Here is a 27,914-nt window from a genome sequence, read left to right on the forward strand (position 1 = left end):
AACATGTATGTTAGACCCTTTGCCATCTAAGCTCCTAAAAGAGGTGCTTCCAGAAGTCATAGATCCTCTTCTGGCTATTATTAATGCCTCATTGTCATTAGGATATTTCCCTTAGTGCTGTGTTTGACACAATAGGTCACAACATTCTTTTGCATAGACTTGAACACTTTGTTGGCATTAATGTAAGTGCATTAGCATGGTTTAAATCATACTTATATGACCGCCATCAATTCGTAGCAGTGAATGAAGAAGTATCATATCAATCACAAATGCAGTATGGAGTAGCTCAAGGCTCAATACTAGGGCCGCTACTCTTCACGCTCTATATGTTACCCTTGGGATATATCATCAGGAAACATGGTGTTAGCTTTCACTGTTATGCTGATGATACTCAGCTCTATATTTCTTCGCAGCCCGGTGAAACACACTAATTTGAAAAACTAATGGAATGCATAGTCGATATAAAAAAACTGGATGACGAGTAATTTCTTACTGCTAAATTCTGAAGAAAAAAAAAAACAGAGGTGTTAATTATAGGACCTAAAAACTGTGCATGTAATAACCTTGAACACTGTCTAAGTCTTGATGGCTGCTCTGTCAATTCTTCGTCATCAGTTAGGAACCTAGGTGTGCTATTTGATCCCAATCTTTCCTTAGACAACCACATTTCTAGTATTTGTAAAACTGCATTTTTCCATCTCAAAGATATATTTAAATTACGGCCTATGCTCTCAATGTCAAATGCAGAAATGTTAATCCATGCATTTATGACCTAAAGGTTAGATTATTGTAATTTTTTATTGGGTGGTTGTTCTGCATGCTTAGTAAACAAGCTACAGCTAGTCCAAAATGCAGCAGCAAGAGTTCTTACTAGAAGCAGAAAGTATGACCATATTAGCCCGATCCTGTCAGCACTGCACTGGCTCCCTATCAAACATCGTATAGGTTTTAAAATATTGCTTATTACTTACAAAGCCCTGAATGGTTTAGCACATCAGTATTTGAGTGAGCTACTTTTACATTATAATCCTCTACATCCGCTACGTTCTCAAAACTCAGGCAATTTGATAATACCTAGAATATCAAAATCAACTGCGGGCAGCAGATCCTTTTCATATTTGGCGCCTAAACTCTGGAATAACCAACCTTCGGGAGGCAGACACACTCTTGCAGTTTAAATCTAGATTAAAGAGCCATCTCTTTAACCTGGCTTACACATAAAATACTAATATGCTTTTAATATCCAAAACCGTTAAAGGGTTTTTAGGCTGCATTAATTAGGTAAACCGGAACCACTTCCCATAACACCCGATGTACTTGCTACATCATTAAAAGAATGGCATCTACCTTAATATTAGTCTGTTTCTCTCTTATTCTGAGGTCACCGTAGCCACCAGATCCAGTCTGTATCCAGATCAGAGGGTCACTGCAGTTACCCGGATCCAGTACGTATCTAAACCAAATGGTGGATCGGCATCTAGAAAGGACCTCTACAGCCCTGAAAGACAGCTGAGACCAGGACAACTAGAGCCCCAGATACAGATCTCCTGTAAAGACCTTGTGTCAGATGACCACTGGGACAAGACCACAGGAAACGGATAATTCTTCTGCACAATCTGACTTTGCTGCAGCCTGGAATTGAACTGCTGGTTTCATCTGGTCAGAGGAGAACTGGCCCCCCAACTGAGGCTGGTTTCTCCCAAGGTTTTTTTCTTCATTCTGTCACCGATGGAGTTTCGGTTCCTTGCCGCCTTCGCCTCTGGCTTGCTTAGTTGGGGTCACTTCATATACAGCGATATCATTGACTTGATTGCAAATAAATGCACAGACACTATTTAAACTGAACAGAGATGACATCGCTGAATTCAATGATGAACTACCTTTAACTGTCATTTTGCATTATTGACACACTGTTTTCCTAATGAATGTTGTTCAGTTGCTTTGACACAATGTATTTTGTTTAAAGCGCTATATAAATAAAGGTGATGACTTGACTTGAATAAATGTAAAGGGTTTACCATTAGTATTCCATGATTGTGTGATTGTGGACTACATCCCTCTAGTTCCTGCAGTAATGACGTCACTAAAACAGTTTTTTGACTAACCTCCGCCCACATGAATACACAAAAAAGGGGGCGTGTTCTTGTGGCACTCCAACGGAGAAGAGGAAGAGTTGCATTTGTATTTGTCGCCATGTCGTCGAATCGCTGTTATTTTTATCTCGGAGTCCAATCATCTTTGTTTGGCCTTCCCAGGGATGCTGTACTTAGAGATCAATGGTTACAATTTATGTTTAACTCTGTTCCCTAAAATTATAATCCACATGTAAAACTATGTGCAGCACATAGATTTGCTGAGGACAGCTTCCGCAATCTCAATCAGTTTAAAGCTGTGGTAGGGAACTTTTGACGCTCTAGCAGTTAATAAACAGACCTGCTTGCGCCTTGCGGAAGAACATCGTAGCTGGAACTACTTCTCTCTGTTTATGTCTATGAAGAATCACAAAGGTACTGGGTTAGTCCGCCGCGGTACCCCCGAAGCAATCTAAAATAGTCTGAATATAAACACTTATTATAGGTGCACCCTAGTGATTCAGGACAAGCCAAAAACACGGTTTGGAAAATGGATTCATGGTGTACTCGCTTATTATATACATTTTTCTACATTTTGAACACAAACAAAGTTACGGACTGCAGCTCTGATTGGTCATTTCTTACCAGGAGCGATGGAGTTTCTGCAAATGGCAATAGGTCCCTGGGAGGAGCCAGAGGAGCTTGATTTTTTTTCACAGATTATCTGTCTCATATTCTACTGTCAGGACATAATGACAGTGTCACGGGCCGGGCTAGAACTGGGGTCTCTGGTGTGGTGGGTGAGAGATCTGCCACTAGGCCACAGAGGCTGAGGTGTTGGACCCAATTGAAATACTCAAGGCAGTACTCCAAGCAATTTTGGTTTATTAAAAAAAAAAAGGACTTTGCAAGCCAAAAAATCCAACAAAAGTTCTTCTCAGACAGAGGAATTAATAACAAGAGAGATAATGGGAAAACAAAACCACAAGGGAAAATAAAAACTCCACAAGGGGAGAAAACAGATCAAGAGCGTGTGAACAAACAAATAACTAGGAACACCTTACTTGAGGTAGCATGGGAGGACTTGGAAGAACTAGTAAATACAGAGCTGGTATCATGCAGCCTGAACTCAAAAACCAAGTGTCAAACAAGGGAAAGACTCAGCTAAAATACTCTAACAGAAACAAGGCACAGGTAACCTGGATAACGCTAACAAGAGTAGACAAAGAAGAACAAAGACAGAAGGGAACACAGGGGACCTCCAGAGGCACGGAGACAAACTACAGGAGGTCAAATGCTGACAGACAGGTTTAATAAATATGTAAAAAATATTTTTTTTTTTACAAAAGTTCCCTACAGCACCTTTAATGCCGGATTCGCACAAAGATTATTCTTGAAAGATGGAGTTCCCTCTTTGTCTGTAGAAGGCGTTGTTTATAGACCACAAAAGGTACGTGTAATTTATTATTTAAGTTGTTGCTTTTAACAGTTTCTGTAGCTTATTACCAGTGTTGGGTATAGTTACTTTGGAAAGTAGTTAGTTAGGTTACAACGTTACCATCAATTAAAAGTAATCAGTTATGATACAGCGTTACCTATTCATAAAAGTAACGCGTTAGAGTACTCATGCGTTACCAAAAATTAAAAGCCGTTTGCAGCGGCTCACACATGACAGACACAGCCTCCGGCCCCTTTAAATGCACCTAGAAGTCGTGACTCCCGACAAAGAATAACGTCAGTCATCCGACTAAATTAACACTGCAGGATAACAATAACAGGAAAGACAGTCAGCAATCGGCTATTCCACATTGCGTTTTATTTATTTATTATCACAGAACATATTATTAATCAAAATTCGCACCTAACGTTACCCAGCCCGGGTAGCCTAGGCTACTGTATATTATGAGCACCACAAGATAACTCCTGATTTTTCTTTAACTTTAAATAATGCAGTTATCAAAGTACAAGTATGCTTACTTGTAAACACAACCTTAAACAGGCTTGCAGATTTAAATCCATTTAGAAATGATGAACAACCAGCCAGCCAATGATCTAACAGAATTTAACAGCTGCCTGTCAAACAAAACTGATAACAAACCGAATTAAATCCTTCACTGCCACACAGGCAAATGACAAATCGCTTAATAGCCGAACTAATTATTATTAAAGTGTCACTCACAGTCACAAGCCTAAATTCGCTTGAACACAGTCCTCTTACATTTACTCTTCAAAGTAGTGATTAAAACGTAGCGTTAAATTTGAGGTAGAATTTTTGGCGGTCGACAGAAGCTTTTCACCAAAGCAGAGTGTGCATTTTACCGTTATGTTCTTTTCTTTTTCGTTGACACATTGAAAATAATGTGCGTACTTCCATAAACCAAACGCTGTCCTCTCTGCTATCTTGCCGGGAGTTCGAAACCCCCCCCCCCCCCCCCCCCCACACACACACACACACACAGGGTCAGGCGCAGGGCACAGACGCATCACAGCCATTGACTTTACGATCACAGAGCTTCGGCTCCGCTGATACTGTACATCCGCAGGTGGCACAGTAGACCTAGGACTACTGTCTGACAAAGAGCAGGCTGCAGTCGGGATTTTCCTTTCCTTAAAATAACGGATTACTTTTTTTAAAAAATAACGAAGTTACTGATTACTTACGCACGAAACTAACGCGTTAAGTTACACATTTCAGGAAAAAAGTAATTAGAGTACTCTAAAGTAACGCGTTACCCACAACACTGCTTATTACACAAAGGGCAACGCTGTTTAGCTTTGTTAACTAGATGTTAGGGCTGTACAAAAAAATCGAATGCGATTTTCATGTGCATCTCGTCAGTAAAAACGCTGTAATTATAAGTACATCTCCAGCACATGCGTTCAGATCAGGATTGCCAGGTTTTCAAAACAAATCCTGCCCACTTGCTTCTCAAAACAACTCCAAAACTAGCCCAATTGCGCTTCGCTGCTGTCGAATCACAACACAACAACCGCTGGCACAATCAGGACTCCTTACGTATTTCTGAAGGAGGGACTTTATAGAACAAGGAAGTCATCACCCCCGTTTTTATGACAGTGAAAACATGCGGTATACAGATAGGTGAATTGTGTGAAAAATACTGTGTTTCTTTACACACGAAACATGAACACATTTTATATTGCACACTGTAAACACAATCAAAGCTTCAAAAAAGCACGAAAAACGGGACCTTTAAGACCAGCCCAAGACTAAAATGTAATTCTGAGCGGTTTCAACTGATAGAAACTTTCACTGAAGGATCTTAAAAAATACCAGTGCCTTTGATTTGTCTCAAGATGCACACCAGTAATGTTTTTTCTAAGGCATGTCAAGGAAAATGACTTAAATGTCCTTAATGAACTATGATCCTGGCTTAGTCTAAGCCCAAAAAAAAAAAAAAAAAATCCTTGAGGAAAGAAAGAAGAACATTTGTTATAAAACATATCCAGCCATTATAAATGGTTGAGTGAAAGCAATAGACACAGTTGCAGTCTAAAGTTTACATACACCTTGCAGTATCAGCAAATTTTGATAATTTAAGCAGTAAGAGGGTAGAGAGGTAAAATTATATATATATATATATATATATATATATATACATACATACAATTACTACTCTGATAAAGCAGTATATTCAGCAAGGTTTGTGTAAACTTTTGACCACATCTGCATTACCTAAGAGCTGAATTAACATAACCTCAATCATTAGGACAACATGGTGGTAAATACTGGGAGACGTTCCTTCAGATTTCCCATAAACAGCAGAATTCCACTGGCCACACCATCTTCATTGACACTGGGCTTTAAAAATAGATTACATTTTTACAAACATTTATTATTCCTACTTTACAGGGAATAAAGCATAACAATTACCAAAAAATAGATACATATCTCATCTTTTAATACATAAAAAAGAAAATACTCCCCTTGTGAAAAAGAAAGCAATAGACACAGTTGCAGTCAAAGTTTACACACACCTTGCAGTATCAGCAAAATGTTAATAATTTATGAAGGTAGAATAAAATTTTTTAAAAATTGCAATTACTGCCCTGATGAAGCAGTATATTCAGCAAGGTGTGTGTAAACTTTTGACCACATCTGCATTACCTAAGCGCTGAATTAACGTAACCTCAATCATTAGGACAACATGGTGGTAAATACTGGGAGATGTTCCTTCAGATTTCCTATAAACAGCAGGATTCCACTGACCACACCATCTTCATTGACACTGGGCTTTAAAAATAGATGACATTTTTACAAACATTCATTACTCCTACTTTACAGGGATTCAACCATAACATCTTGCCTTGCAAGCTTCTCCCACACATCTTCATGAAGGATGTTCCTGTATGTACCATGTCTGGCACATAAAAACTACTGTCCTCATCCTTTGGTTTGTTATCTGTAAAATATATGTTGATTAGAAGGGGCTCTGTAAATGCACAGAATGGAATACATTACTTGCAAATGGAAAATATTAAAAGCAGTTCAAATCATAGGAATAATGACTTAATATAGCACTTTTAGCTTGTCATGCGTGATCAGGGTGAGCTGACTGGTTAACAATTCATTAAAAAACTTCTAACATCACCTCTTCAGTACTGGTCTGTGTCTCCTCATTGTATCTCCAGTAACAAAACTGTACTGATCCTGCAAAAATGAATAACACCAGATAAGTAGAAACATATTACATTACACAAGCATTAATGGAACATCTCGCTCTTCAAATGCAAAAAGAAAAAGAAAAAACAGCATTATTTCTAGAGGTGGCTGATATATTGAATATTACTGGTTAAAGTATTGATTATGTTAATTAAATATTACAAGATCAGATCTTTGAATTGTGTTCAGTGGTGCCAATTTTTTTAGTCCACACACGTGATCACATTCCGATATCAGAATGCAGTCAGAGATAAATTACACGATTAATTCAACCTCCTGATTTCATATAGCAAGAACTGCCTCATTATGGTGAAAGCCACTCAAATGGCAAGAATAAATTAAGGATAAAGAAAACATATATGAAGATATACTAACTTGATTCATCGTCTGCAGGCTGCAGTACATAATGTCTCATCTGTAATCATCCAAAGTGACGCTCCGTTGTCCTCTTCTTGTTTGTCTCCTTACACGTCGAGGCGGTTACACAAACATGGCGCACGGCACATTTTTCAAAAACTGGTGAAGTAGTGTGCCGTCATGGTGTAATATTTTGCCGCATGAGCATAAAACAAGAGAGACACTGCGTGGTTACGTATTATTTCAAGCTTTCCATTTTCAAGTTCAAGTTGTTCTAATTTGTTGGTTAGACTCATTCACCTAATTAAAAGTCATTTTTACAGTGTATTTTAACCTATATTAGAAACCAAATGTAGGCTATTTGAATCCAAATTAATTTGGTTTAGATTCGTTAAACTTTTGCTTGCAATTAGTGTACTTAAATCTGTGTTTAAGTGACTTAGAACAACATAACGATATTGAAAGTATTCTCTACACAGATGTAAATTATGGTACTGTTACATACAAATACAGTACTGTCAGACAATATTATATACAAAATGTAATTTATAGAATTCATAGAGCAGGAGCTGGTGATGAAAATTTCAACAATTCAAAGTTTGATTGGCGTATACTGTATAAGAAAGTGTATTAAAGTTTATTTTTATTAATTACATTAATGCACATAGTAGGCTATATATAATAGTCTAAATAGTAATACATTTAAAATACATTAACAAATGTAATTTTGGAGAACACACTTAAGTTGAAATTAAAATCAATTATTATACATGTGCTTTAGTATATTAATAAATATATAAAAATAAGTGCACTTATTTAAAATACAATAAAATCATAATTATGTAAAATGTATGTTTAAGTAATACTTAATTAGACATTATCATAAAGTGTGTTTTTATAAAGTGAACTTAAATATGTTAAGACTAGGGATGCACGATATTGGATTTTGGCCGATATTCGATATGCCGATATTTTCAAAATAATTTTGGCCGATGCCGATACCAATATATATATAAACATTTTCGCCTGATATATTTAAACTTTAATTTTACTGAAGAGAAATCCATGTATCTCTTCTGTACTGATTCTACCATATATGTATTATTTTACAAATGTAGACAGACATTCACACCTGAAAAACAGGTCAATTATTTCACTTGGAGAATATCGGTTTGGCTCATTGGCAGAAATATTCATATCGGCCGATACCGATGATGGTAATTTTAAGCTTTTATCGGCCGATACCGATGTTGTGCCGATATTATCGTGCATCCCTAGTTAAGACCTATTGTGATTAAAGTGTAATCTCTTTAAGTACACTTAAGTGGCCTTTAATTTAAACTATATGATATTATCTGCAAATGTACTTTTAAAAAAGTATACTTTTAAGATTGGAAGTACACAACTTTTAATATAATTAAGCAAACTTCTTTTTCACAAGTGTAGGTAGTTTTTTTTTTTTTTTTTTTTATAATAGAATTAGAAAAGAGAGTGCTAGAGTTAGAGGGTCAAATAAACATGGAAGAGAAGTGATTTTAGCCGATTTTAAAGTTTTACTGTCACTCACATTTTTGAACATTGACTTTGTAGTGCACGACCCAAACTTACATTTTTATAATTCATGAATGAAAATATTTTGTAACATGATATTGATGTACCATTTACATAGTAATTCAATGTCTGATTTTAAAATGGGTTTTACAGGATGAATTTTGAGATTTTAAGTTTTCAGTCGATATATAATTTCTGATGATTTCTAAAATAGGATAGAGAAAAAGCAACAAAGAAGTCTTTTTTTTAAACAAAGGTCAAAACTCCTGTTATATTTTAGATTTTTGAGGGTGCACTCTTGTCATAAATTGATCGATTACTTTTCCTACATCATTTTTAACAAAAGATATTGGTAAAATATATATTTGGGCGTCTTAGACCTTTCCAACGATATATAGTTTGTCAAGATTAGATTAGATTTAATTGTAATATAGTGAACTAAATGTAGGCGTCCCACAGAGGGGACGGGTGACAGTTAACAAGTAGAAATTACTTTAGATCTTGATTCAATGTCAATACATATGTATATACTGTAAAAGGAAATACAGATTGTCTGTTGAATGTCTGTACAGATTGTCTTTTTCAGCACCATTATAAACTTCAGTATTTAAAATAAGTAAGCAGGTATAGCCTGCAAAACTCTTTTGAGAAACTAAACTAATAGATACATATATATTTATTTAAAAGCCATACAGATACTTATTGGGTAAACTATGGCATTACAAATAAAAATGATTCAAATTATAAAAATTACCACAACATGACTCTAATTTGCCTCTTTGCATTGGAATTTAAAACAAATTTCTCTAATTTAACCTTAAATATGCCTACTTCACTTATTGTAATAGAAGTAACAGAAATATTAGAAAAAAATAGTTTAAGTTGTCGTTAATGGACCATTATTATTGCACAAATAGTATTTAGTACCAAATGATCTACTAAAAATATTGTATAAATATTACTGAACTAAAATATAGACCATTTATTTAACCAAAAACATAGTTCAGGTCTATGGTCACACTCTAAGTAAGGGATATCTGGTGGTTAAATAAAAGAAAAACATTAATGTTGCCTCTCCATAACTCTCAAGAATAAAATGATAGTCAATACGCAATATGCTGTAATGTTTACGAAAAAGTTGCTGCAAATACCTGTACAATGTAGCTGTCATCTATCGTGCTTAAACCCGTTCAAATGTATTAACAGCCCTGTTTTTTTTTTTTTTTTTAACTATTGAGAGTGGCAGTGACCAAAGAAGCAAATGTCGCAACTGATTTTCAATGGCTCTGTCTTTAAAGAAGAAGCTACAACGAATTACGTGATATTATGTGCACCACAACTGTATTTATTGTTTGAAATTTATATTAAAACTTACAATATTTTAAAGCTGAGTTTACACGGGCAGAGTGAGAGCGTGAGAATTGGCAACCCTGATATATGGCTCTTAAATCAAGTCAAGTCACCTTTATTTATATAGCACTTTAAACAAAAAGATTGGTCAAAGCACCTGAACAACATTAATTAAGAAAATTAAATGGGGGGGGGGGGGGGGGGGTGAAATGCTCGTTTTCACTCAATATCCTGTTAATCTTGAGTACCTATAGAGTAGTACTGCATCCTTCATAACTCCAAAAAGTCTTTAGTTTTATTATATTTATAAGAGAAAGATAGTCTGTACCATTTTTTCCCGGAAAAACACGAGCGCCTGGAGGCGTGACGTGTGGGCGGAGCTAAAGAATCACGAGCGCGAGTAGGCTTTTGCGTTGAGAGCGTTTGGAAGCTGTGACATTACCGTGAGGAAAAAAACATCATCCAAAACAAACCATGGCTAACAGTCAGATTCAGCCATATATTTATTATCCAGAATCAGATCCAGAGGCTAAAATTTAACAAGGGCAGCAGCAGCAACGACGTCTCTATGTGGTATGTATTGAAACTGTATATATTTGCTTAGCGGTTTTGGAAAATGACTAAGTTCCACTTTATGTCGTCTTTTTTTTTTTTTCTTTTTTTTTTTTTTTAAAGGTGTACATGTGGAAAGTGCAGTTTGATGACAACATCGCATGTTGTTTACTTGATGTGCTTATGCGCCGATAGTTAATTTAACAACACAGAGATATTTAAAGCAGTTTTACTCACCGCCTGCGGTTCCAACACACGATCGTGACCCTTTTTCGTTGGGACTGCATTATCCTTAAGAAATAAACAATATGCAAATCGGGCGTCAAACTGGGCCTTGTTTGTAAAACAAGCATCTTCGCAGGGAACAAACAAAAACACTTGAACAGCTCCGTTGATGCTCTGTAAAAATAAACTCCATCCACTGGTCCCGTAATGCTTTTTTTTTTTTTTTTTTGGTAATCTGTGCAGGGTTGTCTTGCCCTGGCAACCAAAAACACACTTCTTTTGTGACATTTCGGTCTCTTGCTCTGATCAGTGAATGTCTCTGCTCTGCTATACGGGAGCGCGCGCGCTCTTCCAGGAGAAGTGCCCTTAGGACCCATATAAGGAAATTCCGCTCCATCTAACGTCACACAGACCCATACTCGAAAAAAAACTTTCCGAAACTTGTGACAAACTGGAAGAGGTATTTTTGGAACAAAAATACTCCTTCAAACGTACAACTTAATTTTTTTAACTTTTTCCATGTTTAGCATGGGAATCCAACTCTTTTAACAGTGTAAAAAACTCAGTATGCATGAAATAGCATTTCACCCCCCCCCCACCCCCTTTAATGTTACATTTACAAAAATTAAATTAGTGTGTCAATAATGCAAAATAACAGTTAAAGGCAGTTCATCACTGAATTCAGTGATGTCATCATCTCAGTTCAGTTTAAATAGTATCTCTGCAATCATTTGCAATCAAGTCAACGATATCACTGTAAAGTGTCTCCCGCTGTTTCTGTTCGTAACTGTGTTGTTTATGTGCCTGTCAGCACATAAGGCTACATCTTTAATTACACATGATCGCCAATTTCTTTTTGACATCCGTACTCTGGCTGTAGACTATCTTCGCGGTGGTTATGATGAATGAGAACACGGATCTTCTAATCCGTGGTTCTTAGCCCGGCTTCAATCTGACATTTGTGAAGTCCTGGGCTGTTCTTTGCACAAAAGGAGACTGGCGAGAAGACGCGTGAAGTGTGGTGGCACTATGGTGCGATTAAGGAAAGCTTGTCGCAATCGTGTTGAATCATTGGAATATCTGCTACTTCTCTCGCCTACGTCTCAAATGATGGATTACTTCATTATCTTAATACATCTAAGCTAAGACCTTCGTGCCTTGTACCTCTCTGGCCACAGCACTTGGATTTGGTATAAAGACTGTTACCGGATCAAGCATTTTTAAAATAAGGCCCGCAGACTGGGGTAAACTTCGGCAACCTCAGAACTCTTGATCGCGCTCCTTCAAAGATGTTGGGCGGCAGTGCAGAAGCATCACGGACTCAATCTACGGAACCAACAACTGTAAAAATGGCTCTGTTGAATGAAAGATCGATTTCAAATAAGACATTTTTAATTAATGACTTCTTTTCATCACATGATATGGATATTTTGTTAATAACTGAAACTTGGTTAAAATGTGATGAACTTGCCCCTCTTGCTGAAGCGGCACCTGATGAATGTAATTTTGTTAGTTCTCCTAGGACATCGGGTCATGTTGGGGGAGGGGGGTAGCTAAAATTTTTAAGAACACTTTTAAGTGCTGCTTATTATCAGTGGATAATTTTAGCAGTTTTGAAGTTCAAGTACTTAAGATAAATACAGAGGATGCCCTTCTTTGTGCCCTGATTTATCGACCTCCCTATTATAATAAGATGTTTCTGCTGGAATTTTCAAATTTTTTATCTTCTATGGTACCGTATTTTGACAAACTATTAATTTTAGGTGATTTTAATATACATGTGTGTTGTCCTTCTCATCCTTTGGTCAAGGAATTTCTTCAAATTATTGACTCGTTTAACCTCACTTTGTCCATCCCAGAAGCTACTCATAAACAAGGCCATACCCTTGATTTGGTGATTTCGGCAGGTCTTCTTGTCAGTAATATAGAGATTGATGAAATCTGTGTATCAGATCACAAGCCAGTATTGTTTAAGACTGTACTCAATACTTCAAAGGTTAATGTTAAATCTTTTGATCGTCCAATCCGGTCTGTTAAATCTGCTACATCTAAACATTTCGAAGATGCATTTTTTTAGTGATTCTTGCCTTACTGTGTCTTCATTTTCAGAGATGTCTATTGATGATCAACTAACTAACTATTTTAACACTCTGTGTGGTAATGTTTTGGACGTAGTTGCTCCATTTAAAACTAAGAAACCGTAGTTAGGTTCGCGACCTTGGCTTAACAAGGATACCCATGCCTCCAGACAGGAATGGAGGAAAGCTGAAAAAAAGTGGAAGAAAGATAAGCTCCAAGTATCCTATGAAATTATGAAACATTGCATGGTGAGCTACCAGCACTCTGTTAAGGCTGCTAGGGAAAAATAGTTTTTCTAACCTGATAGCAAAGCATGCTCACTGTCCAAAGACTCTGTTTAGTAAAATACATAATGTACTAAATCCAAATTCACTCTAATTTCCTGATGCTACACCTACTATTTGCGATTCATGTTTTACATTTTTTGTGGATAAAATTAATACTATTCGTTCTTGTATCCCCAAGTCTGATTTGAACGCACCTGTTAATGACCCATGCTCACCCTGTTTAACTGAGTTTGAGCCTATTTCTTCTACTTTTCTTGTTGAGCTTTTCAATAAAATGAAGCTTTCCTCTTCCTCCTTGGATGTGGTGCCTCCACGTCTATTTAGGAAAGTGTTATGTGTTCTTGAACCTTTTGTTTTAACCATTATAAATAGCAGCCTATCTCAATGTACTGTTCCATCAATTCTGAAACATGCAGTAGTGAATCCACTCCGCAAAAAGGCCAGTTCAGATCCTTATATTTTAGATAACTATCGTCCAATTTCAAAATTACCATTTTTATCAAAAGTAATGGAAAAGGCTGTTTTCCATCAATTGACGGTATTTTTAAGTGAGAATAATTTGTCAGACAAATTTCAGTCTGGTTTAAGACAACATTACAGTACAGAGTCAGTTTGCTGAAGGTGTTGAATGATCTTTTGCTGGTTGTGGATTCAGGTAACTGTGCAATTTTGTTTCTTTTGGACCTCAGCGCTGCATTTGATACCATTGATCATGCTATCTTGCTTGGGCGGTTGAGTAATTGCGTAGGAATTCAAGGTACCGCATTGAATTGGTTTAAATCATATCTTTCTGACAGAACATTTTCTGTGGAGATTGGGAATTTTTCTTCCTCTTCTGTATCATTAACATATGGTGTACCTCAGGGGTCTATTTTGGGCCCGCTGTTGTTTTCGCTGTATTTGCTCCCTTCAGGCTCGATTATTCGAAAACACAATATTCCATATCACTTTTATTTGGATGATACACAGGTGTAGCTCCCTTAAAAAAATGGGGATAATCATGACATAACGTCTTTGTTGAACTGTCTGGAGGAGGTAAGAGACTGGCTGGCAGCTATTTTTTTTTACATTGAATGACTTTAAAACCGAAATTGTAGTTTTTGGATCACCAGCTTCTAATATACAGATTAAAAAACAACTGGGTCCTTTAAGTGAGAATTCTCATGTTTACACCAAAATCTGGGAGTGATTTTTGATAACGGGCTTAAATTTGATAAACAAATTAACTCAGTGGTGAGGAGTAGCTTTTGTCATTTGAGATCTATTGCAAAATTAAAAGCATTTTTAACAGTAAAAGATTTCGAGACAGTGATTCAAGTCTTTATTTCATCCAGGCTTGATTATTGTACCTCGCTGTACCTTGGGGTCTTCCTTATCCCGCCTACAAATGGTACAAAATGCTGCCGCCAGGCTTTTTACTGGGACTCGAAAGAGGGAACATATTTCATCTATTCTTGCTTCGCTTCACTGGTTGCCGGTTGAATACCATGTCAAGTTCAAAGTATTGTTGTATGTGTTTAAGGGGTAAAATGGCCAGGGCCTGGTTTCCCGATAACGCTCACTCTTAGCGTGCTAAGAAGACCTCGAAAGATATATCTTTCCAAAGTTGTTTATGTTCCTAAGTGTGTTCCCCGAAGTTTACCTTAGGAAGGTTCTTAGCACGCTGCCTCTTAAATGTACATCCAACGTAGCAAGAGCGCTGTCCAAGGGTGCTGAATTAGTTGGCATCGATTGCTCATGAATCGATTTTACACTTCACGCGAAGGTGCAATACAGCATTAAGAAAGACAACACGTTCTATGCAAATGAAACATTCCTCAAATTAGGAATCTAATCTCAGGTCTGAGAAGGTCCATCAGCTCCATAATGAGTTGTCTTGGGAGGCAATTTTTTTTTATGTAGCCATGTCGGCCAAAATGTCAGAAGGGTTTAAGTTTTGCAGAATAAAACAATTGACATGGACTAAATGGCTCCGCATCCGGCTCCATCTTTGATTCAATACAAGGACACGTTGGATCGCTGCAATCGTCGCTTACTGGACACAACCATGATTACCCATGTGTGATATGATGTAATTGTGTCTGCTGACATATTTATATATCTTATATTGTCTGAACTGATTGTACAGCACTTTGGTCAGCACTGGCTGTTTGAAATGTGCTCTTAAATAAAAGCGCCTTGCCGTGCCTTGCCTTACCTAAATTAAGTGTCCCCAACTAAGCAAGCCAAATGAAATAAAAAAGGCCCTATTTACTTTTTTAGTGCACATTACTAGTCTTGTTAGTAACAATTACAGTTTTTTTCAATCGCTAACAAGCGCTTAACCATACTTCAGATACTTTTTCTAAACTCTTAACACAGACTCACACCTACAAAACACAAATGGCCAAATGGATAATTTTCTTCTCAAAAACACATTTTGTTAAATATATACTAAATCTTCATTTCAAAATAGAACACATCTTTTTCTGCACACACCAACTTTACCAAAACACTGGAAATCTGACTCAAAATTAAATTATTCTGTCAAAGAAAAACACTTGTTTTCACCTCAAAAGGTACATGCAGTCAATCAAAGTACACTAGGTTTCAAAATACTGGCTATTGTTGACATTACAAAAACTGCATAGACTTTTCAGTCTCAGTTTTACAGGTATTTGCGTGCAAAACATGCAATTCACTGTTTTACACTAAATTTCTTGGTTAGGAACTGTATGTCCAAATGTACAGTAATGTTCACATTCAAAAGCATTCCAGTAAAAAGCTATTTTTTCCTTTACTGTTTACTGCAGGAGGTACAGTAGAAACACGGTATGATAGAACAGAAAAGGTTTGACAGTATTGCTTACAGTGAACAAAATATCCATGAAACACATAAGAGCATTCTGAACAAACACACAACAACAGCAAAAAGCCCTGATAAAAAATGGGGGGAGGGGGGGTAAAATAAAAACAATCTCTCACTGCTCCTCTCACTGCTCCTGCTCCACTCACTGCTCCTGCTCCTCTCACTGCTCCTGCTCCACTCACTGCATCTCTCACTGCTCCTGCTCCTCTCACTGCTCCTGCTCCTCTCACTGCTCATGCTCCTCTCACTGCTCATGCTCCTCTCACTGCATCTCTCACTGCTCCTGCTCCACTCACTGCATCTCTCACTGCTCCTGCTCCACTCACTGCTCCTGCTCCTCGCACTGCTCCTCTCACTGCATCTCTCACTGCTCCTGCTCCTCTCACTGCTCATGCTCCTCTCACTGCATCTCTCAATGCTCCTGCTCCTCTCACTGCTGCTCCTGCTCCTCTCACTGCTCATGCTCCTCTCACTGCATCTCTCACTGCTCCTGCTCCTCTCACTGCATCTCTCACTGCTCCTGCTCCTCTCACTGCATCTCTCACTGCTCCTGCTCCTCTCCCTGCATCTCTCACTGCTCCTGCTCCTCTCCCTGCATCTCTCACTGCTCCTGCTCCACTCACTGCTCCTGCTCTTCTCCCTGGGCCCCTTGCTCTTACTCTTCCTCGTCCATACATTACAGTGTTTGTCTTTTTCTGTTTCTGTTTCCAAAAACATCACTCTTCAAAGTCCTCCTTTTATTGCATAAGTGTCAATGTAATATAAAAAAAGGCCCCTGCCATTGAGTGTAAGCCAGATTGGAATCAGCTGTGGTTGGCCCAATTTACACAACATAAATCAGCTAAGATATATTGTTTTTGAACTGATATCATTGCAGAAGCAGAGGTTTTTATACTGTATCTAAGGTTTGGAACATAGTTTTTGCTATTGTGGGATGTTGTGTGTTAACATTTGTAAATACTACAAAAACGATCCATAATTTCGTGAAGAGGTGTGGCTTGTCTGTTCAGAAAATGTAAGCATTGTGGAAATGTGTTCAATGACTCCATATTGTGTGAAAACGACATGAAATGTGTGAATGGTATGGCCACAATAGACCAATGCTGTGTCAATTGTGTTTAGAGTTTTGAAAATGTGACAACTGCTTGGACAAATGCTTGTTAGCGACTGAAAAAAACTGTAAACATGCAAGTCCATACACTGAGAAAAAATAAATAATCTTGCCCTTGTAATCTTGAATCAAAAACTGAAAATTTACTCCTGCTCTGGAACGGGGTTCTGGCTCTGATGACATCAGTTTGACTCTTTTTATCTCGTGACGTAAGGACTGCTGTTTCCGGATCCGAGCCTATTCTTGTTTCCCTTGAGAATACGATCTCAGCTGCCATTTATGAGCACTATTTAATTAATATTACTTAAATTTACTGTGCACACTACAGTGTCTGTGCTAATAGTGTCTCAGACACTAATACTTGAGCTGAATCACTGTAAAGCTATCTGGGATTTCAGATGGAGATATAGGTTGGGGTTATAATTTGTTCAGTATTAGATTATATTTTGGGTGTATATTTGAACAGTTTTTTGTTTTCTTAGGGGTGTCTGGTAGAGCATTAGGACCCATAAGTGGTAAAGCCTGATATCAGACAAGATGGGCAGAGGATCATCAATTCTGCCAATGCTGGGGCGAAAAATACTAGAGCGATATCAGAAAGGAGTTTCTCAGAGAAAAATTGCAAAGAGTTTGAAGTTTTCATCATATACAGTGCATAATATCATCCAAAGATTCAGTAAGGGTCAAGGCCGGAAAACCATAGTGGATGCCCGTGATTTTCGGGCCCTTAGATGGCACTGCATGTCATACAGGAATGCTACTGTGATGGAAATCACAACATGGGCTCAGGAATACTTCCATATCTAAACACGCCGGTTTATGTGCTGCATGATTGCAGGAACATTTCTGAGCAGCAAGAGTGATAGATCTGTTAAGCAATATATTGTGAGAGGGTCAAATGACTCAAAAATATAAAAAAAATATAAAATAAACCACAAAGTTAACAAAAAAATGCACACCACCGTGCTGAAAGTGCTTCTCTGCGGTCTTCACATGCTATTGGAAACTTCCTGTTTCCCACTTATGAAGTCATGAGTATGAGCATGTTGCATTCTTTTCTGTAAAAAATAACAGTGGACAGCGGTTTGTGAATGTTGATGTTTAATAGGGCTGTGCGATTAATCAAAATCGAATGAGAATTGCAATTTCAGACATTGCGGTTTACTAATTGCAAAGCCTGCAATGTGGACGGATATTACTCTGTTCCAGAGAATATGACTGATTGCCTTGAGTGGCAGCCTTATTAATCAATAGAACAAGCAAACCTCCATTCTCCCAGACAGAAAGCGGGAGAGAGCATGTGTGATTCAGATCTATAGTTAGGCAAATTAATACTAAAGAAAAATGTATGTAATATGAGATTACTTCAGTTTCAAAATGGCAGACACGAAACAAAAAAGGTAATGTTAATTTGCTGTGTCACGATATCAAGAGCTCCCTTATTGGTTCTGCTTTCAGTACTGGAGGAGAAAAGATGTATTCTTGGATGTTTTTTATTAGTACATGAATGTTATCTTGCACATTTTATCTCCCTAACAGATTCTAATTTGAAAGTTTATAATGCATGTTCACTATTCCCAATTCAGAAGAGTGCACACACAGCCTGTGTCTTTGAATAATTCTCATACTCTCTCCTTTCTGACGCTTCTCACGGAGGAGAGATTTAAACTTGCCGCACACACGCAGCCTGTATTGCTCAGTTATACTCATGCACGGCTCCGCACCACACGTCTCCATGAGCACATCTCTTGACACTTGAGCGCGACCTGTGGACTTCGCCTTGCTGTTGTTTTGTGATCGTAGCTTAGTGTAGCTTTGTTTTTCTGTAGAATCTTTATCTTCCTATCACTTTCTGTTGTTGGATGTGATCAAATATAACTTAATTCCCACCATATTTCTTATATTATCAATCTAATCTGATTAATTTGATCGTTCACTTTTATTTTAATGCACCTGCATCGCGTTGGCATTCGTTAGCTTGTCATTAGCATTTCCATTCGTGCCGATCGCGGTTTTCTTTTCTCCACCTGGAGAAAGTGCTCTAGTTATTGGCGATTCTATTGTATGGAACATGAATATAGAGACACCAGCCACCATAGTACGATGCCAGAGCACCCGACATCTTGGCAAATTTAAAATTGCTGGCTTAAACTAAACGTAAATACCGTAAGATTGTCATTCACGCCAGTGTTAATGATGTTCGACTTTGCCAGTTGGAGATCACTAAAAATAACATTAAAGAGGTGTGCGAACTTGCAAGCATGATGTCAGACACTAATATTTTCTGGTTCCCTCCCTACTTACCGCGGGGATGAGATGCATAGCAGATTGTCATCACTCAATGGCTGGATGTCTAAGTGGTGCCCACAGAATAACATGGGTTTCATAGACAATTGGACAAGATTTTGGGGCAGATCTATCCTGCTGAAAAGAGATGGTCTTCATCCCTCATGTGCCGCTCTTCTTTCTAGAAATATGGCACATAGTCTTAGAGTTTGTACATGACTAACTATGGCCCAGGTCAGGAAACAGAGAGACTGGCTAAACCGACCACCTGCTAGCCACCTCACGTCACAGAAGTCAGTTAATTCTCAGCACATAGAGACTCTTTCACCTAGATAGCACACTATAGAGGCGGTGTCTGTTCCCCGAACTATAAAATACATCCAAACTAAAAGTAACAATTTAATTGAGTTTCAACAAATAAAAAAAAAAAAAAAAAAACAGATGCAATACGGATAAACAAATGATCAAGCTTGGCTTATTGAATATCAGGTCCCTTACTATGCTCTTGCTTTTTTTATAATATGATCCCTGATCATCATCATCTAGATGTGCTCTGTTTGTCATAAACCTGGCTAAAACCTGATGATTACATTATTTTAAATGAGTCTACCCCCATGATTACTGTTATAAACATGAGCTATGTCCAAAGGTTAAAGGAAGAGGTGTTGCTTCAAATTCTAACAATGATTTCTGTATTTCTCAGAGGGCAGGCTTCAAGTATAACTTGTTTGAAGTAATGGTGCTTCATATAACATTATTCAGAGAAACAAATGTTAATGATAAATCCCTTGTGATGTTTGAACTGGCTACTGTATACAGGCCAGCAGGGCACCATACAGACTTTATTAAAGAGTTTGCTGATTTTACATCAGAGTTAGTGCTGGCTGCAGATAAAGTTTTATTGTTGGTGATTTTATTATCTATGTTAATAATGAAAAGGATGCATTAAGATCAGCATTAATAAACATTCTCAACTCTATTGGGGTTAGACAACACGTCTCAGGACCTATTCATTGTCGAAAACATACTCTAGATTTAGTACTGTCACATGGAATTGATGTAGATGGTGTTCAACTTATGCAGCTGTAACCTTGCCCAGTGGATGAGCTTACAGGTAAACCATGTATATAGAATAAACCAGCAGTGTGGACTTCAGGTATAGACGCTTTTACGGAGCAGTTTTATTTCACAAGTCCCTTATAGGCATAAAACACATAATCGAAAAGACAAAATAAACCAACCCAGGCAGTACATGGAGGTACAAGTGGAGTGAAGACTTAATACTCCAAAACAAACCACTACATCACCACAGCATTTACCTATATGTGACACCCTCACACCAAACCACTGCATCCAATAAAAGTAAACACCACACGTGCGCCCACTGTCCCTCGAGTGCAACCGCCTGGGAAAAACACAACCAACTCAGCAATTCCTCATTCTCATGAGCACTATGCTAGGTCATTACTCCCCGCAAAGGTTAACAAAGAGAGACTCACTCGTCATTCATTTGCCACACTTAAAACACACTTTCAGTTGAGTTCAAGAACTCATTAAAACCTCATATAAAATAAGTAGTAAGAAACCAACTCTAAATTAAACAGATAACAATCGGTGCCAGTCCTACAATGAAAAAGCACAGGTTGTTACATTTCTAAAACAGAAACAATTAAATAAATATTAATACCTTGTTTTAGTAGCTTGTGCCTTCCAATAATACATTAGTAATCAGCCCCGCTCATGATGAATCAAAATGCTGCAAACAAACAAGGATCATAGCATTATACTTAAAAAAATACTAACCAAAACCATAAAAGCAGTTACTACCTTGTTTTAGCAGTTTGCGTTATGCACTGAATCAGCTCGCCCCCCTGAACAAACAAAGAGCCCAGCTTCCCGTTCCCCTTCTCATCTTCCGATCGTTTGGCTTACCATAAATAAGTTGTTTCACCTGGTCTTGTTTGTGTGACAATTAGTTCTAGCACCCCTACCAGTCATGCCTCACCCAATTCTTCCCCAGGTCCTAGTGTCCTCCTCTCTGCCGCACAGCCAAGCGACGATATCTCATATCATTATTTAGTTTTGTGCATACTTCACATTGCTAAAACTGTAAAACCTACTTTTTGTTACAAGTATGGTAGAACCATCACTTATACCACAAAAATCTTCCTGAATCGGTATCCTAATTCCTTAGCATATCCAAAACCTTAGAACAACTTGATGATGTAACAGAAACTTTGGACTCTCTCTTTTCTAGAATCTTAAATACAGTTACTCTTTTACGTTTAAGGAAGGTTAAGGAAAACATTCTGACACAATGGTATAATGAGCACACTCGCAACCTAAAGATAGCAGCCTGGAAAATCGAGCGCAGCTGGAGGAAAACAAGACTAGATGTATTTCGGATTGCTTGGCGGTAAAGTAACCTATCCTACAGAAAAGCATTAAAAACTGCTAGATCTGATTACGTTTCGTCTCTTTTAGAAGAAAACAAACATAACCCCAGGTATTTTTTTCAAACAGTGGCTAAATTAACAAAAAATAAAGCATCAACAAGTGTCAACATTTCCCAACATGCTAATATTAGTCGATTTCTCTCTTATTCCGAGGTCACCGTAGCCACCAGATCCAGTCTGTATCCAGATCAGAGGCTCACTGCAGTTACCCGGATCCAGTACGTATACACCCCAGATAGTGGATCAACACCTAGAAAGGACCTCTACAGCCATGAAAAAGAGTGGAGACCAGGACAACTAGAGCCCCAGATTCAGATCAAGTCAAGTCACCTTTATTTATGTAGCGCTTTAAACAAAATGCATTGCGTCAAAGCAACTGAACAACATGCATTAGGAAAACAGTGAGTCAATAATGCAAAATTACAGTTAAAGGCAGCTCATCATTGAATTCAGTGATGTCATCTCTGTTCAGTTTAAATAGTGTCTGTGCAGTTATTTGCAATCAAGTCAATGATATCGCTGTAGATGAAGTGACCCCAACTAAGCAAGCCAGAGGAGACAGCGGCAAGGAACCGAAACTCCATCGATGACAGAATGGAGAAAAAAAAACCTTGTAGCCTAAAATCCTTTAACGGATCTGGATATGGTAAAAGCATATTAGACGTGGAGGATTATAATGTAAAAGGAGCTCATTGAAATACTGAGGTGCTACAGTTGCAATCAAAATTACTCAACCCCCTAGAGACTGCAGTACTTTACAAATACAAGCTTTTCTGAAGATCCAGGATAATGCAATGTTAAGCCAAAGACTTGCAAGATGACCCGATGAAAGGAGGAAAACCATTTCAATGCAGTGTGTAAGAAGATCACTAGACAAGTATTGCCTTTATGTTGAGACATCTTGTAGAATACCACTCTTGATCAAGAAGAACAAAGTACAACTTGAACTTGATAAAATTCATTTGTGTAGACTTGTGGAGCTCTGGAGGAATGTTATATGGAGTGATGTGACCAAACTGGAACTTTTTGGACCCATGGATCAGCGGTATGTCTGCTGCAAAAAAAAAAAAAAAAGGCAAAGCTCATAAGCAGAAGAACACCATCTCCATCCTCAAACTTGGAGGTGGATCAGTCCTGTTATGGGGTTTCTTTACTGTAGAAGGAAGTGGAAATCATGATTGCATGAAGGACATCATGGATTCTTAAAAGTGTCAGGCCATTGTAACAAGGTTCAACACAGTCTCAATAGGAAGGAAGAAGGCAGGGGTCGGCTTGTTGCTGGGACACTCGTTTATTCAGTAATACAAAATAAGAAAAACACGATGCCCTCTGGGCGTAGACAGCAAACGATTGCTTAAACACGGTCAATAACTTCAATAACTTTAAAGCACTGTTGTAGCTTCCCTAGTGCAGAACGAGGTCCCAGCGTGTCTCTCTCTCCTTCTCTCTGCGGTGACTCGGCTTATATCCGGTCTCTCCACGCCAATTACTGCAATCAAACACACGTGTTCGTTAATTGCATTTGACCTACTTACGCCTCGCTCTGCTCCCTCCGTCTCTCTCCCGTTGCGGATTCCGCTAAACCACGCCCCCCTCGCCACATACCCCCACCGCCCGACTCAGGCCGGGGAGCCGTCCGGCCTGCAGCCTCCCCCCCCCCCTCCTGGAGAGGAAGTCAGCCACAGCCATCTGTACACCCGGCCTGTGGATCACCTGAAATTTAAATGGTTGTAAAGCTAGATACCACCGGGTGATCCGCGCGTTGGTATCTTTCATGCGGTGGAGCCACTGCAGAGGAGCGTGGTCCGAACAGAGGGTGAACTCCCGCCCCAGGAGGTAATAACGGAGGGTAAGAACAGCCCACCTGATCGCTAGACATTCTTTTTCTATGGTGCTGTACATCGTCTCTCTCTTAGAGAGCTTCCGACTGATGTACAGCACCGGCCGTTCTTCCCCCTCCACCTCCTGGGACAGGACTGCGCCCAACCCTCTGTTCGACGCGTCTGTCTGCAAGATAAAGGGGAGAGAAAAGTTAGGTGCATTCAGGAGCGGTCCGCCACACAGGGCAGCTTTTAACTGGGTGAAAGCCTGCTGGCACTGCTCCGTCCACTGGACCGTATCTGGTGCCTCCTTTTTAGTTAAATCAGTCAGCGGGCTAGCAGTATCCGAAAAATTAGGTACAAACCTTCTATAATACCCTGCCAGCCCCAGGAACTGTCTAACCTCCTTTTTGGTCTTAGGCCTTGGACAAGTTGCAACTGCTGCCGTCTTATCAATTTGGGGACGCACCTGTCCATGACCCAAGTGGAAACCCAGATATCTTACTTCCACCCGCCCAATTGCACACTTCCTCGGATTAGCCGTGAGCCCAGCCCTCCTCAGCGTCTTCAGGACCGCTCGCAAATGCTGCATATGTCGCTGCCAATCCCCACTGTAGATGATGATGTCATCCAGGTAGGCGGCGGCATATGCAGCATGCGGACGGAGAATTTTGTCCATGAGACGCTGAAACGTGGCTGGAGCCCCGAATAGCCCGAACGGAAGAGTGACAAATTGGTGTAACCCGAACGGCGTGGTGAAAGCTGTTTTTTCTTTGGTCATGGGAGACAAGGGGATCTGCCAATAACCTTTAGTTAAATCCAGCGTCGAGTAAAAGCGAGCCGAGCCTAGCCGATCAAGCAATTCGTCCACCCGGGGCATTGGATATGCGTCAAATTTTGACACAGCATTCACCTTTCTATAATCCACACAGAACCGCACGGAGCCGTCTGTTTTAGGTACTAAGACGATCGGGCTCGCCCAGTCACTGTTGGATTCTTCTATTACTCCCATCTCTAGCATTGCCTCTAACTCCCCCTGAACCACCTTTTTTTTATGTTCAGGTAATCTATACGGCCGGCTGCGAACTACCACGCCCGGCTCGGTCTCAACATGGTGCTGAATGAGATTCGTTCGACCAGGCAGGGGCGAGAACACATCAGCAAAGGCTGCTTGAATGGACTTGATATCAGTGAGCTGCGATGGTGAGAGGTGGTCTCCTCCAGGGGCCAGAGCGAGAGATTGGGATTTTGAACTCGCTTCTGGACCGAGATCCTCCTCCCCACTCACTACCGTCGCCAGCAACACTGATTCCGCCTCAGACCATTTTTTTAATAGGTTGAGGTGGTATATTTGATGTGCCCCGCCCCTATCCGTTCGAGCTACCTCATAGTTAAGATCCCCAACCCGCCGTGTGACCTCAAAGGGTCCTTGCCACTTCGCGAGTAACTTTGAACTAGAGGTAGGGAGTAATACAAGCACTTTATCCCCCGGTGCAAATTGACGTAGCCTAGCCCCCCTGTTGTACAACCGACTCTGTTTGTCTTGAGCCTGCAACAAATTCTCCATGGATAGCCGCCCCAACGTGTGGAGTTTTGTTCTCAGGTCCATGACATATTGAATTTCGTTTTTACTAGCAGAAGGTCCGTCCTCCCAAGTTTCTTTAAGGACGTCAAGGACCCCGCGGGGCTGGCGCCCATAAAGAAGCTCGAAGGGGGAAAACCCCGTGGAGGCTTGCGGGACCTCCCGTACAGCGAACAAGAGGGGTTCTAGCCACCTATCCCAATTTTTGGCGTCTTCCTGAACGAACTTACGAATCATGGATTTTAATGTGCGATTAAATCGCTCGACCAGCCCGTCTGTTTGTGGGTGATAGACGCTTGTTCGAATCGATCTAATGCCCAATAATTCATAAAGCTCGCGAATAGTACGTGACATAAACGCCGTGCCTTGATCGGTGAGGATCTCCTTTGGGATCCCCACCCGGGAGATTAATTGAAACAGTGCACTCGCCACACTCTTCGCGGAAATAGAGCGGAGAGGCACTGCCTCAGGATATCACGTTGCATAGTCCACCAGAACTAATGCAAAGCGGTGTCCTCGTGCTGACCGCTCTAATGGCCCGATGAGGTCCATGCCAATTCGTTCGAAGGGGACCTGCATTAATGGAAGGGGGCACAATGGTGCTTTTGGGGTGGCCGGTGGATTCACCAGCTGACATTCACGACAAGCCGCGCACCATCTGCGCACATTCTCGTGAATGCCCGGCCAGAAGAAGCGGGCCATGAGACGGTTTAGTGTAGCCGCTTGCCCTAAATGCCCGGCCATTGGATTACAATGAGCCGCCTGGAAAAGCATTTCCCGGCGGCTTTTAGGTATCAACAACTGGGTTGTATCTTGCTTTGTCTGGGCGTCTTGGGTCACCCGATACAACCTATCTTTTAAAATTGAAAAGTAAGGATAAGAGAGCGGTTGGTCAGGGAGGAGAAGCTGTCCGTCGATCGAGCGAACCTGGTCAAAAGCATTTTTTAGCGTCTCATCGCGGGACTGTTCCAGGGGAAAATCATCGCGCTCCGGGAGGATGTTCCGCTCGGGAGCACTCGGTTCCCCTGCAACAGGTTCCGGTGGTTCCGGTTCAGCCTCTCCCACCTGCGCAACCGCTACTCCATCCCTCCCTTGTTTCCCCCAAGAGCCATCCGAACATAAATACCCCAATAATTCATTAAACGCGGGCCAATTCGTACCCAAAATTATCGGATGCCTGAGGTGCGGGTTAACGGCCACCTCTACTCTATGTTTTTCTCCCCTAAATTTAATATCCACGGGCAAAATAGGGTAATTCACCACTTCCCCGTGTACACACCGAACCCTAACCATGCGGCTATTATCCAATGCCTTCGGATGAATCAGGCTTTGATGGATGGAGGATTGGTTACATCCCGAATCCACCAAAGCCTGATATGTACCCCCCCTGATACTCACTGGTATTTGGTATAAGCCAGCCTGATCGAGGGCAGCCTTTGGCGCGTCGGGGACCCGGATCAACGTCCCCACTTCCATCACCGGACACCTATCGATAAAATGCCCTGGGTCCCCGCAACGCCAACAGGCCGGCCCAGACTTTACCGCCACCCTGGCGGCAGGAAGTAGGTCAAGCGATTGGCGAGGAGAGAGCGGAGAGGCCGGGGCCTGGGGAACGGATCCCATGGGCGAGGTCCCACCCCTGGGAGGAGCCCTGGGACCTGCTGGTGACTCAGCCCCGTAATTCGTCCTCCACCTCGGGGCTAGCTTCGACGGAAGCCCCCCACGGGACCTGGGGAGAGGGACAGATTTAGGGAGAGAGAGGGGAGGGGAGGAGAGAGAAGAAGAGAGAGAAGCAGATGGTAAGGGGTCGCCGACCCCTGGACACGCCACCATTTGGTCTTCCGCCAGCTGGATGGCCTGGTTCAGCGACGTCGGGCGGTGGCACTGGACCCACTGCGCTGTCTTCCTTGGCAGCTTGGCCACGAACTGCTCCAGTACCACACGATCGATCACGTCCTCGACGTCGCTACTGTCGGCCATCAACCACTTGCGGCAGGAATCCCGGAGCTGCTGTGCCATCACGAAGGGCCGGCCAGACTCTTCCAGGGTTAGAGTCCTGAACCTCTGGCGATGTTGCTCCGGAGTCCGACCGACCCGCTGGAGGATGGCACGCTTGAGGTCCTGGTAGGCCAGGAGGTTTTGGACTGGCAGTTGGTGAGCGGCCACCTGCGCTTCCCCGGACAGCAGGGGAATGAGCCGCAGGGGCCAGTCCGCAGGGGGCCACCCTCGAGCCTCTGCCGATTTTTCAAACAGGTCCAGGAAGGCCTCCGGGTCATCCTGAGGCCCCATCTTGTTGAGCGGCAGAGGAGATGTCTGGTCTTTAAACGAAGGGGTGGCCCGGGCCTCCCGGTCTACCCAGCTCCGGAATAGCTCGCGGTCTTCATGCTGGGCCCGGAGGAGCGCCTCGAAGCGTTTGTCCTGCTCCTCCTTGATCGCCAGCATGTGTTGATGTTGTTCCTGATGAAGACCGGCGAGCGACTGGATGATGTCCGCAAATGGCGTACCTGACGGAGATTGCATGGCGGCGATGCTCTTCTTCCTTCCCGGGTTTCGGCACCACTGTAACAAGGTTCAACACAGTCTCAATAGGAAGGAAGAAGGCAGGGGTCGGCTTGTTGCTGGGACACTCGTTTATTCAGTAATACAAAATAAGAAAA

At 40.7% G+C, this 27,914-nt stretch overlaps 2 protein-coding genes and 1 long non-coding RNA gene across 5 annotated transcripts in view; all 3 read right to left on the minus strand.

Moving 5' to 3' along the window:
* plxdc1 (plexin domain containing 1) overlaps window positions 1-27,914 on the minus strand; it is a 293,884-nt gene that overhangs the window by 132,457 nt on the left and 133,513 nt on the right. The gene's annotated exons all lie outside the window — the stretch shown is intronic.
* On the minus strand, window positions 20,291-21,586 carry LOC113091956 (uncharacterized). The gene is made up of 3 exons (XR_003287484.1): window positions 21,227-21,586; window positions 21,087-21,155; window positions 20,291-20,804 (listed from the first exon to the last, which is right to left on the minus strand). It is a non-coding gene; the product is annotated as an uncharacterized LOC113091956 (long non-coding RNA).
* On the minus strand, window positions 23,287-27,862 carry LOC113091954 (putative SCAN domain-containing protein SCAND2P). Its single transcript, XM_026257642.1, has 2 exons — window positions 26,656-27,862; window positions 23,287-23,344 (listed from the first exon to the last, which is right to left on the minus strand). The coding sequence occupies exons 1-2, from the start codon at window positions 27,775-27,777 to the stop codon at window positions 23,342-23,344; spliced, it is 1,125 nt and encodes a 374-aa protein (XP_026113427.1). The 5' UTR covers window positions 27,778-27,862; the 3' UTR covers window positions 23,287-23,341.

This window comes from Carassius auratus, unplaced genomic scaffold (assembly GCF_003368295.1).
Source record: "Carassius auratus strain Wakin unplaced genomic scaffold, ASM336829v1 scaf_tig00214405, whole genome shotgun sequence".
NCBI lineage: Eukaryota > Metazoa > Chordata > Actinopteri > Cypriniformes > Cyprinidae > Carassius > Carassius auratus.

What these genes read in the sequence shown, in the direction of transcription:
- LOC113091954 (XM_026257642.1), bottom strand. Translation starts at nt 27,777, where the DNA reads ATGCAATCTCCGTCAGGTACGCCATTTGCGGACATCATCCAGTCGCTC.